Raw genomic sequence first — 14,372 nt, 5'->3', positions numbered from 1 at the left:
AGAAGCATCACTAGCGCGTACACAAGCCAGGAGAATGAAAACAAAGCATTTTTAAATACACAGCCGAAACAATACACCATAATACTATATACATATAATAACAACCCATGGTCAACCTGGGCTCAAACAAACCATGTCATCATCTTGATGAACAGCCACAAACCGAAGAAGAACTAAATCTGCTGTGTCCTGTTGTTGTTTTACGAGGCCGTCAAAAAGCTTGAGTGGTTTCACTTTCTCCAGAGAGCTCACTGCGCATCTATATTTGAAATAACTTCTTGAGCTAATGATAATGACATACGCATGATTATTGAAATGCTTCTGACATCTGATTCTTTTAGAAATGGATAAACGTAATAGTGAAGTGCGAAAAAACAATGTAGAAGCCCGACAAAACAAAGGAGCAAACGATTTTTTTAGCAACCTAAAACATGAACAAACTGCCATGTTTAACTATTATCATTACCTTTTGGACTATTATGGACTCGGAATGATGGAATTACTTTCCAACAATAGGTTACATGTGCTGGTGAAGATTAAAGATACAGATGAGAGGTTTGCACTGACGGGGCTATATGTAGAGTGTTATTTTTGAACTCAAATAAAGACAAAATGTATGTTGTGTGTAGTTTTTTTTTGTAATTGATATCATATCAGTGACTTTACGGATCTGTATGTGTTCATATTTGATGAATTTATTTATTTATTTATTTTATATAACTGCAGACATTACAATAGGGTATTTTGCACTGTCATTGATCTATAGTTATAATCAATCATGTGCCATTGGTACCCTTTTGGCAGTGGAAACGCAAGCCTGATAAAAGTGACCCGTACCGTACCACTCAGTGTTAACAGGCCATTCCAAAGTAAAAAAAAAGCAATTTGTAACGGAATTAAACATCCCCATCACATTTAAGCATTTTGCCTTATTTTTCATTAATAACAGATTCAGCTTACTGTATATTTGACATTTTCTACACATAATTTCAAAATTAATGGAAAATGTCTGAAATGTACTCGCAATTACGGAATGTATCTGGTAAGAACGATAAAAATGGCAAAGTGTGTGTGTCTCTCGACAGCTCTAATGAAGTGTTAAATAGATGTACCTGAGGAACTGGAGCGGCTGCCCATACTGCTGCCCTCTCGATCACATCCTCCGTTCTCCACCTGCTCCAGCTTCTTCCGAGCTGTACAAGGGCACAAATACACAATGAGTTCTTTCCTTCTCCTACACTGATGAGCACACACACTTCTGGCAGAGATATATGCCTCAGCATCAGTAATTGGCAGATGACCGAGTGCTTGTACTGCTCAGTGCCTCATTCTAGCGCTGCACCTTGAGGGAGGGTTATGACCTACCATAAAACTACCACCCACCGTGCACATCTGTACCATCTGTCAAATATGCAGAATGAAGGTTCATAAGTAAAGCAAGACACTGCTGGCAAATGAGGTGAATCTATTTTTTTAAATAAATTACTGCTGGTTTCAGTAATCCTAAACAAATTAAGATGGTTTAAACTTCTTATTTCAATTACTATTATTATTTTTTTAGATATTTGATTTGATTTATTAGGAGCTGGAAGACTAGTCAGGATAGAGGGAAAGACAAATGCAGCATTGTATAGAGATATCCTAAATGTAAACCTGCTTCAGAGTGCTTCAGAGACTGGGGTGACGGTTCATCTTCCAGCAGGACAATGACCCTAAGCACACCGCCAAAATATCAATGGAGTGGCTTCACAACAACTCTGTGAATGTCTTTGAGTGGCCCAGCCAGACCCCAGATCTAAATCCTATTGAACATCTCTGGAGAGACCTGAAAATGGTTGTACACCGACGCTTCCCATCCAATCTGATAGAGCTTGAGAGGTACTGCAAAGTTGAATGAGAAAAAAATTCCCAAAGACAGGTGTGCCAAGCTTCTGGCATCATATTCAAAAAGACTTGAGGCTGTAATTGCTGCCAAAGGTGCATCAACAAAGTATTGAGCAAAGGCTGTGAATACTTATGTACATGTGATTTTTCATCTTTTGAATTTTTATTAAATTTGCAACAATTTCAAAAAATCATTGTCATATTGGGTGTAGAATTTTGAGGAAATAAATTAATTTAATCCATTTTGGAATAAGGTTGTAACATAAAAAAATGGAAAAACTGAAGCGCTATGAATACGTTCTGGATGCATTGCAAGTACTCGTAGGTTCTGTTCATAACTTTTATGGACAGAATTTCAAAGCACAGCCCTGGGCCGGAGGGGGTCCAGTTCAAGGACCACAGGATTTCACCTGTTATTTTCAGATGATGTTGTTCTGTTGGCTTCATTGGACATGGACCTTCAGCATGCACTGGGGTGCTCCTCTGGAAAAAGTTGGTTTGCCATCTCCAGGTTGAAGAAAAGTCTTTACCCAAGGTGGAGGAGTTCAAGTATCTTGGGGTTTTGTTCATGGAAGAATGAAACATGAGATTGACAGGTGGATCAGTGCAGCAGCAGCAGCAATGCGTTCGATGTACCAGTCAATCTACGTTGCTATTTTCACCTATAATCATGAGCTTTGGGCCATGACAGAAAGGACAGGGTTCACCCCTATAAACAGCTTATGAGGAACTCTGTCACCCAGGAGGAGCTCAGGGTAGAGCCGCTGCTCCTCCACATTGAGAAGTCAGCTGAGGTGGCTCGGGCATCTGTTTCGGATGCTTCCTGGACGCCTACCTAGGGACGTGTTCCAGGCATGTCACACCGGGAGGAGACCTCGTAGAAGACCCAGGACATGCTGGAGAATCTATGTCTATCGGCTGGCCTGGAAACACCTCGTAATCTCCCCGGAGGAGCTGGAGGAAGTGTCTGAGGAGAAGGAAGTCTGGGGTTCTGTCCTGAGACCCGGCCCCGGATATGGATGAATGAATGAATGAATGAATGAATATACAGTAGTCAAAATTTAAAGTGGATTATCACTTTTAATCAAAGCTGTCCAAATATTATTGAATGACATGCATTCTTGTCCTAGAAAAAAAAAAAAAGTTCACTTTGAATGTTGACTACTGTATATATTCAGCCATAATTTGTATGAACACATCTCTCAGTAAAAATCTTCAGAATTTAGATCTGAATAAGTGCTGCCAAAGTAAAGATTTAAGGCACCAAATTAAAAATCTATAGATACAAAAATTGACAATGCAAAATAAAAGAAGAGTTCAGCCAAAAATGCTATTTTACCCACAATTTACTCACCCTGAAGTGGTTCCAAACCTTTATGAGTTTCTTACTTCTTGAGAATATAATATTTTGTGTTCAACAAAAAGTCTTTAAAAAATCTTTTGTGTTTAACAGAAGAAAGAAACTCATAAAGGTTTGAAACAAGAAAAAGATGAGTAAATGATGAGGTCATTTTCATTTGTACCATCCCTTTAAACATCTATAAATGTTCACTTTACATTAGGCTTAAAAAAAGATTGTATGAAAAGCCCAAAAGCATTAAATCTCAAACATTGACAGGGCCATGAAAAAGCCTTGGTTTTGCCTACAGTGTTTCACCTTAACATACGGACCTTGAAAAAATATATGAAGATCACAGAGACCCAAAAGCGATGGAGTAAAAAATAGGTTCATTTAAAAATACCTTCACGTACTGTACGCCTCCTCCGACACTAAAGAGAGTCCCATGGCGCACGTTCTTCTCCCTTGCCCTCCCTTCCTCGTCTCTCCTCTAACAGAAGAGACGCTCCGAAACAGTCTTGTGCCCTAACCTAGCCTTTCCTGCGGCTACATGCAGGCACAGATACATAAACTCAATCTGTCTGCAATGAACGTCAGTCTGCCCCACCGAGAGCGTCAATATGGCTTGATAATTACTAACAGTGCCTGTGGGCTCCTGGGAGCGTGGAGAAGTAACCCATTGAGAGCCTATTAAAATAACAAATCGAATTCTAGTTAAGATATCCACACACACAAAAAAAAACGATAATAGAGAAGAATGAAAGTAGCTTTTTTAATATTAATTATTTTTTCATTTAGCAATTAAAAAAAAAATAACGAAAAAAATCTTAGCATTAGTGGGTCTCAACTGGCGGGTCACATAGAAACCTAAAATTAGGTTGTGGGTTTGTTCTCATACGTAGACGGCATAGAAAAAAATCCCCAGTGCTGAATGAAATTTAGCTTACATTTGTGTATATTTAGGAATGATAAATAAATATGCTTTTAAATTGGGTGAGATTGTGTCCTACACTGACGTCAAAGGCCATGCGTACAACACTATGGTATTTTGGCAAGAGTTACTTGGTAAAAGCGAGCCAAATTATGTAGGTGCCAATGTGGACCTGTTGTGTGGCATGCTCTTATCCTCAAAAAAACATGCACAAAATTACGCAACAAACCAAGAATTTATATTTTTTTAAATAATTAAGCATGTTTTTGAATTTAGTTTTGCTGCACTTCTTGCTATTTCTGGCCACTAAAAGTAAATCAATAATTAAATAATATTATAAATAAAAAAAAAATACAAAAATCAACAATAAATAAACCAATAAATACAAGAAAATACCAATAAAACAAAATCAATGCAATTAAAAATAATATATAATTAAAAAGTAAACCAACAATTAACTAAATTAATATTATAAATAAATTAACAATCAACAATAAAATAAAAATAGAAAAAAGAAATAGAAAAAGAAAATACTAATAAAACAAATCAATACAATCAAACAAATAAATAACATTTTAAGTAAATCAATGATTAACAAAATTAATATTATAAATAAATAAAAAAATCAACAATAAAATAAACTAATAAATAAAAGAAAACAACAATAAAACAAAATAAAACAATACAACATTTATAAATAAAATTAAAATTAAATCAATAATTAACTAAATTAATATTATAAATAAATAAAAAATTAACTAAAATAAACCAATAAATAAAAGAACACCCCAACAAAACAAAATAAATCAATGCAATAAAAAAAATATATATATAAATAAAAACATTGCAATTCTTACAAGAAAGCTCATTATATTTTCTGGACATTATACTGTATGAATAAATCTGTATTTGTTTTGTTTTAATACATTGTTAAAGTATGTTTATTCTATAAATGCTTAGATATTTGTTTTAACTTCCTGATACATTTATTTAAATGTATCATTTTTTTAAATATTTTGTTTATTAATAACTATAATTTTAGATAATCCTTTCTTTTATGCTTTTATGTTCATTCAGTTATCTTAAGTTGTTTATTTATTGTAATTGTTCCAAATCATATTATTTTATCATATCATACTTTTATTTTTCATGCATATTTTATATTTCCATGGACTCCCAAGCACTCCCTTGTGACCCTAGTCTAAAAAAGCCCAGTTCTGGAGGTCATGAAATATTTGAGTGGCTTGGGAAAGCACTAACCCTGCAGGAGTTGCTTGGTGAGGTCTTTGATGTTGACTGCCTGTTTTCTCTTCTGTGTGACCAGTTCGTCTCGTAATTCCTCTACACGAGTCTTTAGTTGCGATGTCTCTGTCTGCAGTGACGTTCTCTCTGTCTGTAATGCCAGAACGTCCTCCTGCCTCTGTTGTTCCTCTCTCTTCAGTCTGTCCGTCTGTAAACACACACAAATCATAGAATCCTTACAAATGACATCTATAATATGCCAACGATAGTTTTGCATGTATGTTATTCTAAGGACTTGTTGTATTTAAACTGGCCAACAATATACACTTGGATGGCATGATGTCTAGTATCAAGCTAATTTGACAATATTACAGCTATTATGACATTAGGTCTAGTTTACCAGTAACAGACAATCACACAATTTATTCCAACAAAAAGCAGAGTTATGAGTTTATGAGTTTCTGCTTCAGTCCAATTTTTAGAAATCTGATTTGTTTTATTGAAACAGTTCATTCTGCTGTTCTGATGCAGCATTTTACAGCACCTTTCGTAAAGCTTATAATAATTAAATATTGTGGTTTACAAATGTTTTGCATCCATTATTATAAGTTGTGTTTTCATATCACCATATTTTCTAGACAATATAGAGTATGTCGCACCCATTAAAATCTGCAACTTATAGACAAAAAAACCCACAAAGGTCACATGGACAAGACTTTCAGTATAAAATCACAAGTTACACTTTCATCTATTTATTCTAAAACAGGCTAGAGCAGGGGTGCCCAAACTTAGTCTTGGAGGGCCACTGTCCTGCATAGTTTAGCTCCTTTTTGCTTTAACACAATTGCTTGGAAGTTTCTAGTATAGCAAGAAAGAGCTTGATTAGCTGGCTCAGGCGCGTTTATTTGGGGTTGGAACTAAATATGCAAGACACCGGCCCACCAGGACCAAGTTTGGGCACCCCTGGACTAAAGTAACACTAATAAAAATAACATTTATAACATTTTAACTTACAAACCTTATAAATATAATAAACTTTTATTTTAGTTTCCCTCAGTCTATAACAAATCTTTCACATTTTACAAATTCACCCAAAAATGTACTCATTATTAACTCTCCCTGAAGTGGTTCCAAATGAAAGCTAAAAACCTGTAATCACTGACTTCCAAAGTAAGAAAAACAATCAGTCAATGGTTACAGGTTTTCATCATTTTTCTAAATATCTTCTTTTGTAAAAAAAAATTAATAATAATAATAATAAAAATAAAAAAAAGGCATAAAGGTTTGAAACAGGTGAAACATTAGTAAATTGATGGCAGAATTAAAATTGTTGGCGAACTATCTTTTTAAGAGTATTCAGAACAGAAAAAAAGGCATTAAAATAAAAGCATGAAAGCATAAAACAAAGAAATTATAGTGACATTTATGATGATATCTCTAATTTGACAAAAATCTAATTTGTGTGCATTTGTTGATGCCTCACATTATCATCAAATAATTTTGAAATAGTAATCCCAGCACTTTTTATAGGGTGAAATTATGCAATAACTTAATTAAGTTTGAATTGATTCAATTTTCTTTTCCTAACAAAGTTATTCAGTGTTTGCATGCTAAATAAATTCAGATTTAATTTCATTTCATTTACAGCTTTATACTATTGTAATATAGATTATCTTCACATGTAAACGTCTTGTATCTTGTACTAGAGCCAACTACTTTAAGGGTTGCCAAATACTTTGAATCTCCCTCAAGTGGTTTCAAACCTTTATGAGATTTTCTTTTTCTTTTGTTGCGCACACAAAAAAAAAAGAAGTGAAAACCTTTAACCATTGGTTTCCATAGTAGGAAAAACATATACTATGGAAATCAATAGTTACAGGTCTATCATTATTCTAAATATCTTCTTTTGTGTTCAACAAGAAAAAAAAACTCAAACAGGTTATGTGCCTGTTCAGAATTCAGTGTAAAGATGCTATTAAACAGTTTGTGTAAATTTCTGAACATTTATGCAGCTTCAGGTTTGGTTCTGTGCTGCCTTTGTTGTGTAAAGATGCTTTAAGTAACCTGCAAAATATTGCTATTTAACCCATGCAGTCGTCTTACCACATCAGAGAGGCATCTCTCAGTGTCCTCTAGTTTGTTGTGCAGCTCTCTGGAGCTGCTGTTCAGTCTGTCCAGCTGAGCCTGTAAGCTGTTGCTCTCAGACTGGAGCTGAGCATTTTTACTGCTCAGTTTCTCAGTAAAGCCCAGAAGCTCTGCCTCTCTCGTCCTGCTGCCTTCAATGTCCCGCTGCAGGTCAGTGATCTGAGAGTTTAGATTCTCCACCTCCTCCTGCAAGGACGCAATCTCCTGCTCATCCCTGAAAAGGACAAGCACATGTTAGACACGAGGACCAACACGTGTGGTTTAGTTAGTGTGCCAACATTCCCACTGGACCAAACCACAGCAGAGACCATAAAACTATCTGACTGAATATTCTAAATTAACACACTAAAGGCAAGACAGAGTTTCTTCTCGGTTATTTCCACTGATCATGCCCCTTTCACCTTGTCGCACCTCCCAACACACAGGCTGAAAATATAATCCTTCATTTTGTTGGATTAAATAATAATAGACTGGCTCTATGATGAACAAAAATTGTGCCACAAAGAGGGTAGGTGTTCCTCAGATATAAACTAGTGTATAACTCTGAAGAGTTTTTATAAGACAAGCGTCTACAACAACTTCACAGGTGTTGCATCACATTCAATGCAAGGCAGTTAATGTAGTCACCAAACACTCAAAAGTTCACTTAAAAATAAGCGAAATGCCATAGATGAGTTTAAAGTTTGACAAATGGTGCATTTTAGATTATAATGACTCTTATACAAAACATAAGACTTTATTCAAGCCCCATAAGACAAACATTTTATAAAAAGATATACAATGCACAATCTTAAAGGATAGTTCGGCCAAAAATGGAATTCTTCAATCATTTAAGCAAATGCTAGCAGGCTTCTGTAGCTCCACTTGCACTCCACCTCTTTTCCCTTATTTGGTAACCCCGGTCAGTGCAATGATGCGCAAACAAAATGGTGATGGTTGACCACGCCTTCTTGTAGCTTCATTTGCGCTCTTCAGAAACCTATGGGTGATGTCACGGATACTACGTCCATATCGTTTACAGTCTATGGATTTGATGTGGCGGCTGAATGAGTAGCAGAAACACTGCAAAGTCATTCTTGGGAATACAAATAATTCAAGAGTTCTAAAAACAAGACTGAGGTAATGCAGTTGACTGACAGGCCCAGCAGAAGTGAATCAGAGCAGCCCCGGTGAGGGATGAATTATTCTGTCAGCGCTGCAGGGGACCGTGTGATCCTGCTACAGTGCATTACATCCACCTGCAGTTTCTGCATCAGCAGGGGACACCAACCGCTGGGAGATCAGTCAAGGTCAGGCTGCGGTACTGACGCTCCATGTTCAACAGAAACATGGCAAGATTACGAGTCTATGGATCTGAGAGGGGGATGCAGACGCCATTCAAGACATACAAGTGAGAATGAAGACTGTCATGTTGACTGGATTACAATGGGGATTAATTGGAGTAGATTGTATATTTATAGCAACGTGGACAAAAATGAGGCTGAGGAAAGAGAGTAACTTCCAGTGTTATTTCATGCTGAATAAGCTTTTCTTTTATTATCATTCTTTTTTTATCATTATTTTAAAGATGCTTCTTTATCTGACCAAACATACATTAACAATGAACTATATTCAGTATTGTGTATTTCGTAACAAAGAAACATCTTGCATGATTTAAAATGAACCTAGATTTATAAATGTTGAAAAAGGGGCTTATTTTTCATTTTTGATACATGATGCATTAATAATGGTAACTGTTAATAACAGTGTATCCACAGTAATTTTTGTTAATTGAATTTGTCTTAAAGAGATAGTTCACCCAAAAATCAAAATTTACTCTCAATTTACTTTCCCTCAAGTGGTTTCAGACCTTTATGAGATTTTTTTTTCTTCTGTTGCAGAAAGTAGGATAAAAAAATTATGGAAGTCAATAGCCCCTTTTACACATACAGACCTTTCCGGAATATTACCGGAATTTCCAGAAAAAGGATCATGTGTGAACAGGCTCTTTTCGAAAATACCGGTAAATTCGTTACAGCAATTTTCAGAAAGAGAAGTTGTAAAATAACCAGTAATTTGCCGGAATACTACTCTGTGTGAACGCAGAAGGAAAATTGCCAGAAAGAGCTGACGTGAGACATATACTCCAGCCAATCAGAACATTCAGACGCATTCACATCCGTGCTGTTTATGAAAATAAAAGGCTTTGAATATTTTTCCAGACACATTTAGCTGCTAGATGTTAGTCAGAAAATGTTTCTATGTTCCTTCTTGATGCCAACTGTGAGAAAAATGATCGATTAATGCTTATGATAAACCGCTGTTTGCTTACCTTAAAGCTCTGCTTCAGTTGCTTGACGCATGTGCATGTGAAGCAGCCCGTGAGCACCAGCACATACACATATTATGTACCATCAACCATCAACAAAAGCCAGACAAATTCAAGCGCAGCCGTTTAGAGGTCATTTCTGGTCAATGATGTCAGAATTTAACGGCATTTTGGAATGGATGTGTAAATGTTCTTTTTCGGAAATATTCTGGAACGTTCTTGCCGTTTACCGGGAAAGTCATTCCAGTAATTTTCTGGAAATTTACCGGTATCACTGTGTGAAAGGGGCTAACGGTTACAGGTTTTCAGCATTTTTCTAAATATCTTCAATTGTGTTCAACAGTGGAAAAAACTTAAACAGTTTTGAAACAAGTAAAGGGAGAGTAAATGGTGACTTTTAATGGTGACTGGTGAATTTTTGGGTAAACTATTCCTTTAATACTACACCTTTAAAATAATAGGACTGAGATCAATAGGAATCATGTTTGCCTTGCATTTCAAGAACTGTAAAAATGTAGCTAATTTTGGGCCTGTTTACACCTGGTCACTTCATGCTTTTTTCTCTAATAGGATAGCTTTCTGATTTAGGAAAACGGCTTTAATTACATTAAGCCACATAAATGTGTCGCTGCTAAACATATATCAAAACAGTCTTCAAATCCCATGCTATATGCTAGGTAATGTCAACCCATAACTAGGTTATGCAACTAAAGTGTCAGATACACCACACATATTTAATTAGTTTTTACAGAATAGTAAGCTATATATGTTACTTGACTAGGCATGGGACGATAACTGGTTTCAAGGTTTACAGAATATTCAAGGTTTTAATACCGCTAAAATGTTCTGTTATACCGCTCTGAAGGTATATGTAAGATTTTTTTCAATGTATTTTTTATGTGTTGTAAAGAAATCAGTGTTTTTTAAACTAATAAACACAGCAGAAGTGAATGATTTAGTTTAACTATTTAGCCTGACATGTTTACTGTTCCAAAATATTATTAATGTTTCCTAAAATAAAATATATTGTGTTCAATGGGGAAATTTTTTTTTTTTAGTTTGTTTGTTTGTTTGTTTTACCCAGACCTTTAAAAAGATATTATTTTAGAGCAGCAATCACAATATCATGATACAGTAAAACCGTAGTATTTTTATCCAAGGTTACCATACCGTCAGAAACTTATACTGGCCCGTTCCTATACTTGGCATACAAAAAATTTCATATTTAGGCTACACAGGAGGCTTTGTGCTTCACTCGTGGTCCAGTAAACCATCAGCACACAATGTCGATTTCACAATAACTGTTATTATAGGCTGAATTAAACATTTATTTTTGTTGTAGAGATGCACACAAGAAATCATTCAAAATAGTAAAGGGTTTATATTAATTTCTGCATAACCTACTCTCCCAAAAACAAACTGAAAACACTGCCTTTGTAAATGGAGAAAAAAAATAATAGCAAGAGTTTCTTTCATTTTCAGAGGCACCACACATGCACAAGTTTTAATTTTATTTAGCTTTAATTTTATTTTTAACTATTCATTAACCATTAAGGGATAATTAAATGTTAAATTAATATTAAGATGTTAAATTAATATCACACCACAGCGTTAACAAGCACCTTAAACTGTAATCTGTGGTGCCATTGCATTTTGCATTAGAACAGTTAGATCTGTCATAAAGCCTTTCAGATTCATTTCTTTTACACATGGGGGAAGTAAAATTTACATTTTTGTACGCGTTTTCAACAACCAGAGGCATTTAGACCAGTCCAGTTTCATCTGGAATGCATACCAGCCCACCTCATGAAGTGGTCTGAGTGATCAGATTAATATCCATCTCAAATGCATTTCGGAGGGAATTTACACATGTCCATGTCATAGCTATCCAATCAAGGGGGAAAAACGACTAAAGAAATAGTAGTTATAAGTACCAAAAATAGAAATAATCAATCCCAAACATCATATCTGAGTGGAAAAATCTGATTACAGCATAGACAAAATGTAGTCTCCATGAGCTGGTTGTTGAATAATAAAATAATGTTTAATAAACATTAGATAAGATGGTGGTGAGTTCAGACCTCTGGTGCTGCTCTTCTAGTCTAGTGATGGCAGTGAGTTTCTCCCTCTGGTTCTGGATCTCAGCCTTCTGCCTGTTAATGATCTCTCTGTATTTGGAGAGCTCGTCTTCCCAGCGGGGTCGTTCGTCCTCCAGACACTTAACCTGAGGGCCAGAGAGGGTGCCAATGCATCAGAATACTGTACTCTTACACGGAACCATTTCATAGCATTATCTTCAGAAAGGAGTTTCCACCTTGGTTCGCAGGGTGGTCAGTTCATCCATGCCTTCTTTAAAAGTCCTCTTCAGATCCTCCAACTCCTTAATCTTTGCTTTGTGCATCTGCCAATCAAACGAAATGACCATGACAACCCCTATTTGGCACATCACAGCGCCATTATTCGTTATTGTAATCGCAATCAGCAGAGGACGCCTGCTAGGCAACACTACGTTAATAATGCTAATGAGAATGCAAATGTTAATAACACCATTTCTTGCACAGGAGCGACTCGCTGATAAGGGTGTACACACTCTCATTGTGGGCCTCAGGTACTAATGACGCTCGGTGAATGGAGGCTCATTTATTCATAAACAGATTTAAAAGCAGGTGGCAAAGAGCCATATGGGCTGAACTGCATATCTCCGACGCGCAGTGGCAGAACAGCTAAAAGAAGAGATATGAGGTGTAACGCAGACAAACATCTGCCCCCCCAAAAGCTGTAAAACTTAGTTTATGGGACTTCTGTTGCCTAGGGAAACCCATTACTGGAATATGAATGAGGAAATGTACGTCATCAGGGCTTTTTTTCATAATTGTCTTCTATAAATATTTGCTTTTTAAAAGGAATTTGAGCATAAATTAAGTGAAAGCGAACCTCTAGCTGATCTGTTTGCTCTTGTTTTTGCTTCTCCAGCTCTCCCTTGGTCTCTCGCAGCTTTGCATCCAATTCATTTGACTTAATCTCCTCAGATTCCTGCAGGAAAAAAACAGAAGTTTCTAACAAGCAAATAGAAACTGCAAATTAGTTTATATCCCCTGAGATTAAGATAAACCACTATAATTGTTTACAGCAGAACACTGTAGCAACCTTTTTTAATGAACTTTAAAGCATATCTTTAACTCATAATAAATAATTCATAATAGGTTTAGCATTTTATATGGAGGCAGGGAAAATGTTTGTATATGATGCCCTCTAGTGGGCTGTAAATGGTACCTGGTACGTGCGGATCATGTCCTGGCAGTTTTTGCGAATCTGCTCCGTCTCTTCTTTTGCTTGAGTCAGCTTGGCCGTCGTTTCCTTTAATCTGTCTTTTGTTTCCTGTTTTTAAAGGACATCTCTGTTAAATGACATCAACAATACTTTGCTGGTATTGTTAACAAAAAATGCTAATGCTTTACATTGAGGTTACTTTTATATTTGTTAATCAATCAATCAATATATCCATCCATCCATCCATCCATCATCCATCCATCCATCCATATTTAGAGTTAATTTTCACTGATATATTAAATCAAATGTCCTGTGTTCAAATTTAATAGACCTGTGCAAATTTGAGTTAGCAACGAAAATTGCATTTTTACAACCGAACATCAAGAAAGATTAATAAATACTTTTTGACAATATTAATAAACATTTTGCTCATCTCAAGTGAATTTACTACATAATCCATTGATTGAAACAGTATTGCAAATGCCACTTTCAGTAACTGGAAAAAAAGCTGAAATAAAAGAAAATAAATACTAGGTGAAAAGCCTAAGCCTTAGAAAAACTTTAATAAAGAAGTTGAAATACTACAATTAATACAACTCAATAACATAAACAAATTAAAACTACACAGAATGACAAAAACATGGCAACATGGCTAAAACTTTAAATAAAAATGTACTTAAACTACTACACAAAATAAATGAATACCAAAATAATAAAAACCCTAGAGCAGGGGTGTCAAACTCCTACACAGTTTAGTTTTAACCCTGCTTCAACACGCTTGCCTGTAGGTTTCAAACAAGCCTGAAGGACTCAATTAGTTAGATCAGGTGTGTTTAATTAAAGTTGGAACTAAACTGTGCAGAGCTGCGGCCCTCCATGAACTGAGTTTGAAACCCCTGCCCGTTGATCAATAGTGACACAAAAAAGTCAACCTAAACATTAATAAAATCACATTTTCTTATTTAAATTTAAAATGTACATCCTTCAGCTATTAAAACATAACTAACATTCACTATCCCTTCAATTAGAATGACTTGCAATAAGGTATATTATTGTAAGTTTATTTATAAAAAATATATATATATTACTATAAATATAATGTTAACTGTACCAGTGGCCAGACTAACGGTTGATAACATTTTTCTTACTATAAGCAAATGTTTGTCATTGCTTTAAATGTTGGCTTGGAGTAATTCTGGCTGGCTGCCAGTGTTAATCATTGTTCATCATCTGCAGGGATGGGCAGTATTTAT

The 14,372-nt window shown here is 35.5% G+C and overlaps 1 protein-coding gene across 2 annotated transcripts in view; it reads right to left on the bottom strand.

The window, feature by feature from the left end:
• The window catches only part of ccdc186 (coiled-coil domain-containing protein 186), a 51,377-nt gene that overhangs the window by 18,883 nt on the left and 18,122 nt on the right, over positions 1-14,372 (bottom strand). For both annotated transcript variants that reach the window (XM_056469001.1, XM_056469002.1), the window contains exons 7-13: positions 13,123-13,227; positions 12,784-12,882; positions 12,164-12,250; positions 11,931-12,073; positions 7,500-7,755; positions 5,415-5,604; positions 1,113-1,193 (exon numbers count right to left, since the gene is read on the bottom strand). In XM_056469001.1, the coding sequence (XP_056324976.1) occupies positions 1,113-1,193; positions 5,415-5,604; positions 7,500-7,755; positions 11,931-12,073; positions 12,164-12,250; positions 12,784-12,882; positions 13,123-13,227 (961 nt within the window). The remainder of the gene's footprint in view (positions 1-1,112; positions 1,194-5,414; positions 5,605-7,499; positions 7,756-11,930; positions 12,074-12,163; positions 12,251-12,783; positions 12,883-13,122; positions 13,228-14,372) is intronic.

The sequence above is a fragment of the Danio aesculapii genome, chromosome 12 (genome assembly GCF_903798145.1).
Source record: "Danio aesculapii chromosome 12, fDanAes4.1, whole genome shotgun sequence".
NCBI lineage: Eukaryota > Metazoa > Chordata > Actinopteri > Cypriniformes > Danionidae > Danio > Danio aesculapii.
This window is presented reverse-complemented; position numbering and strand designations above follow the sequence as displayed.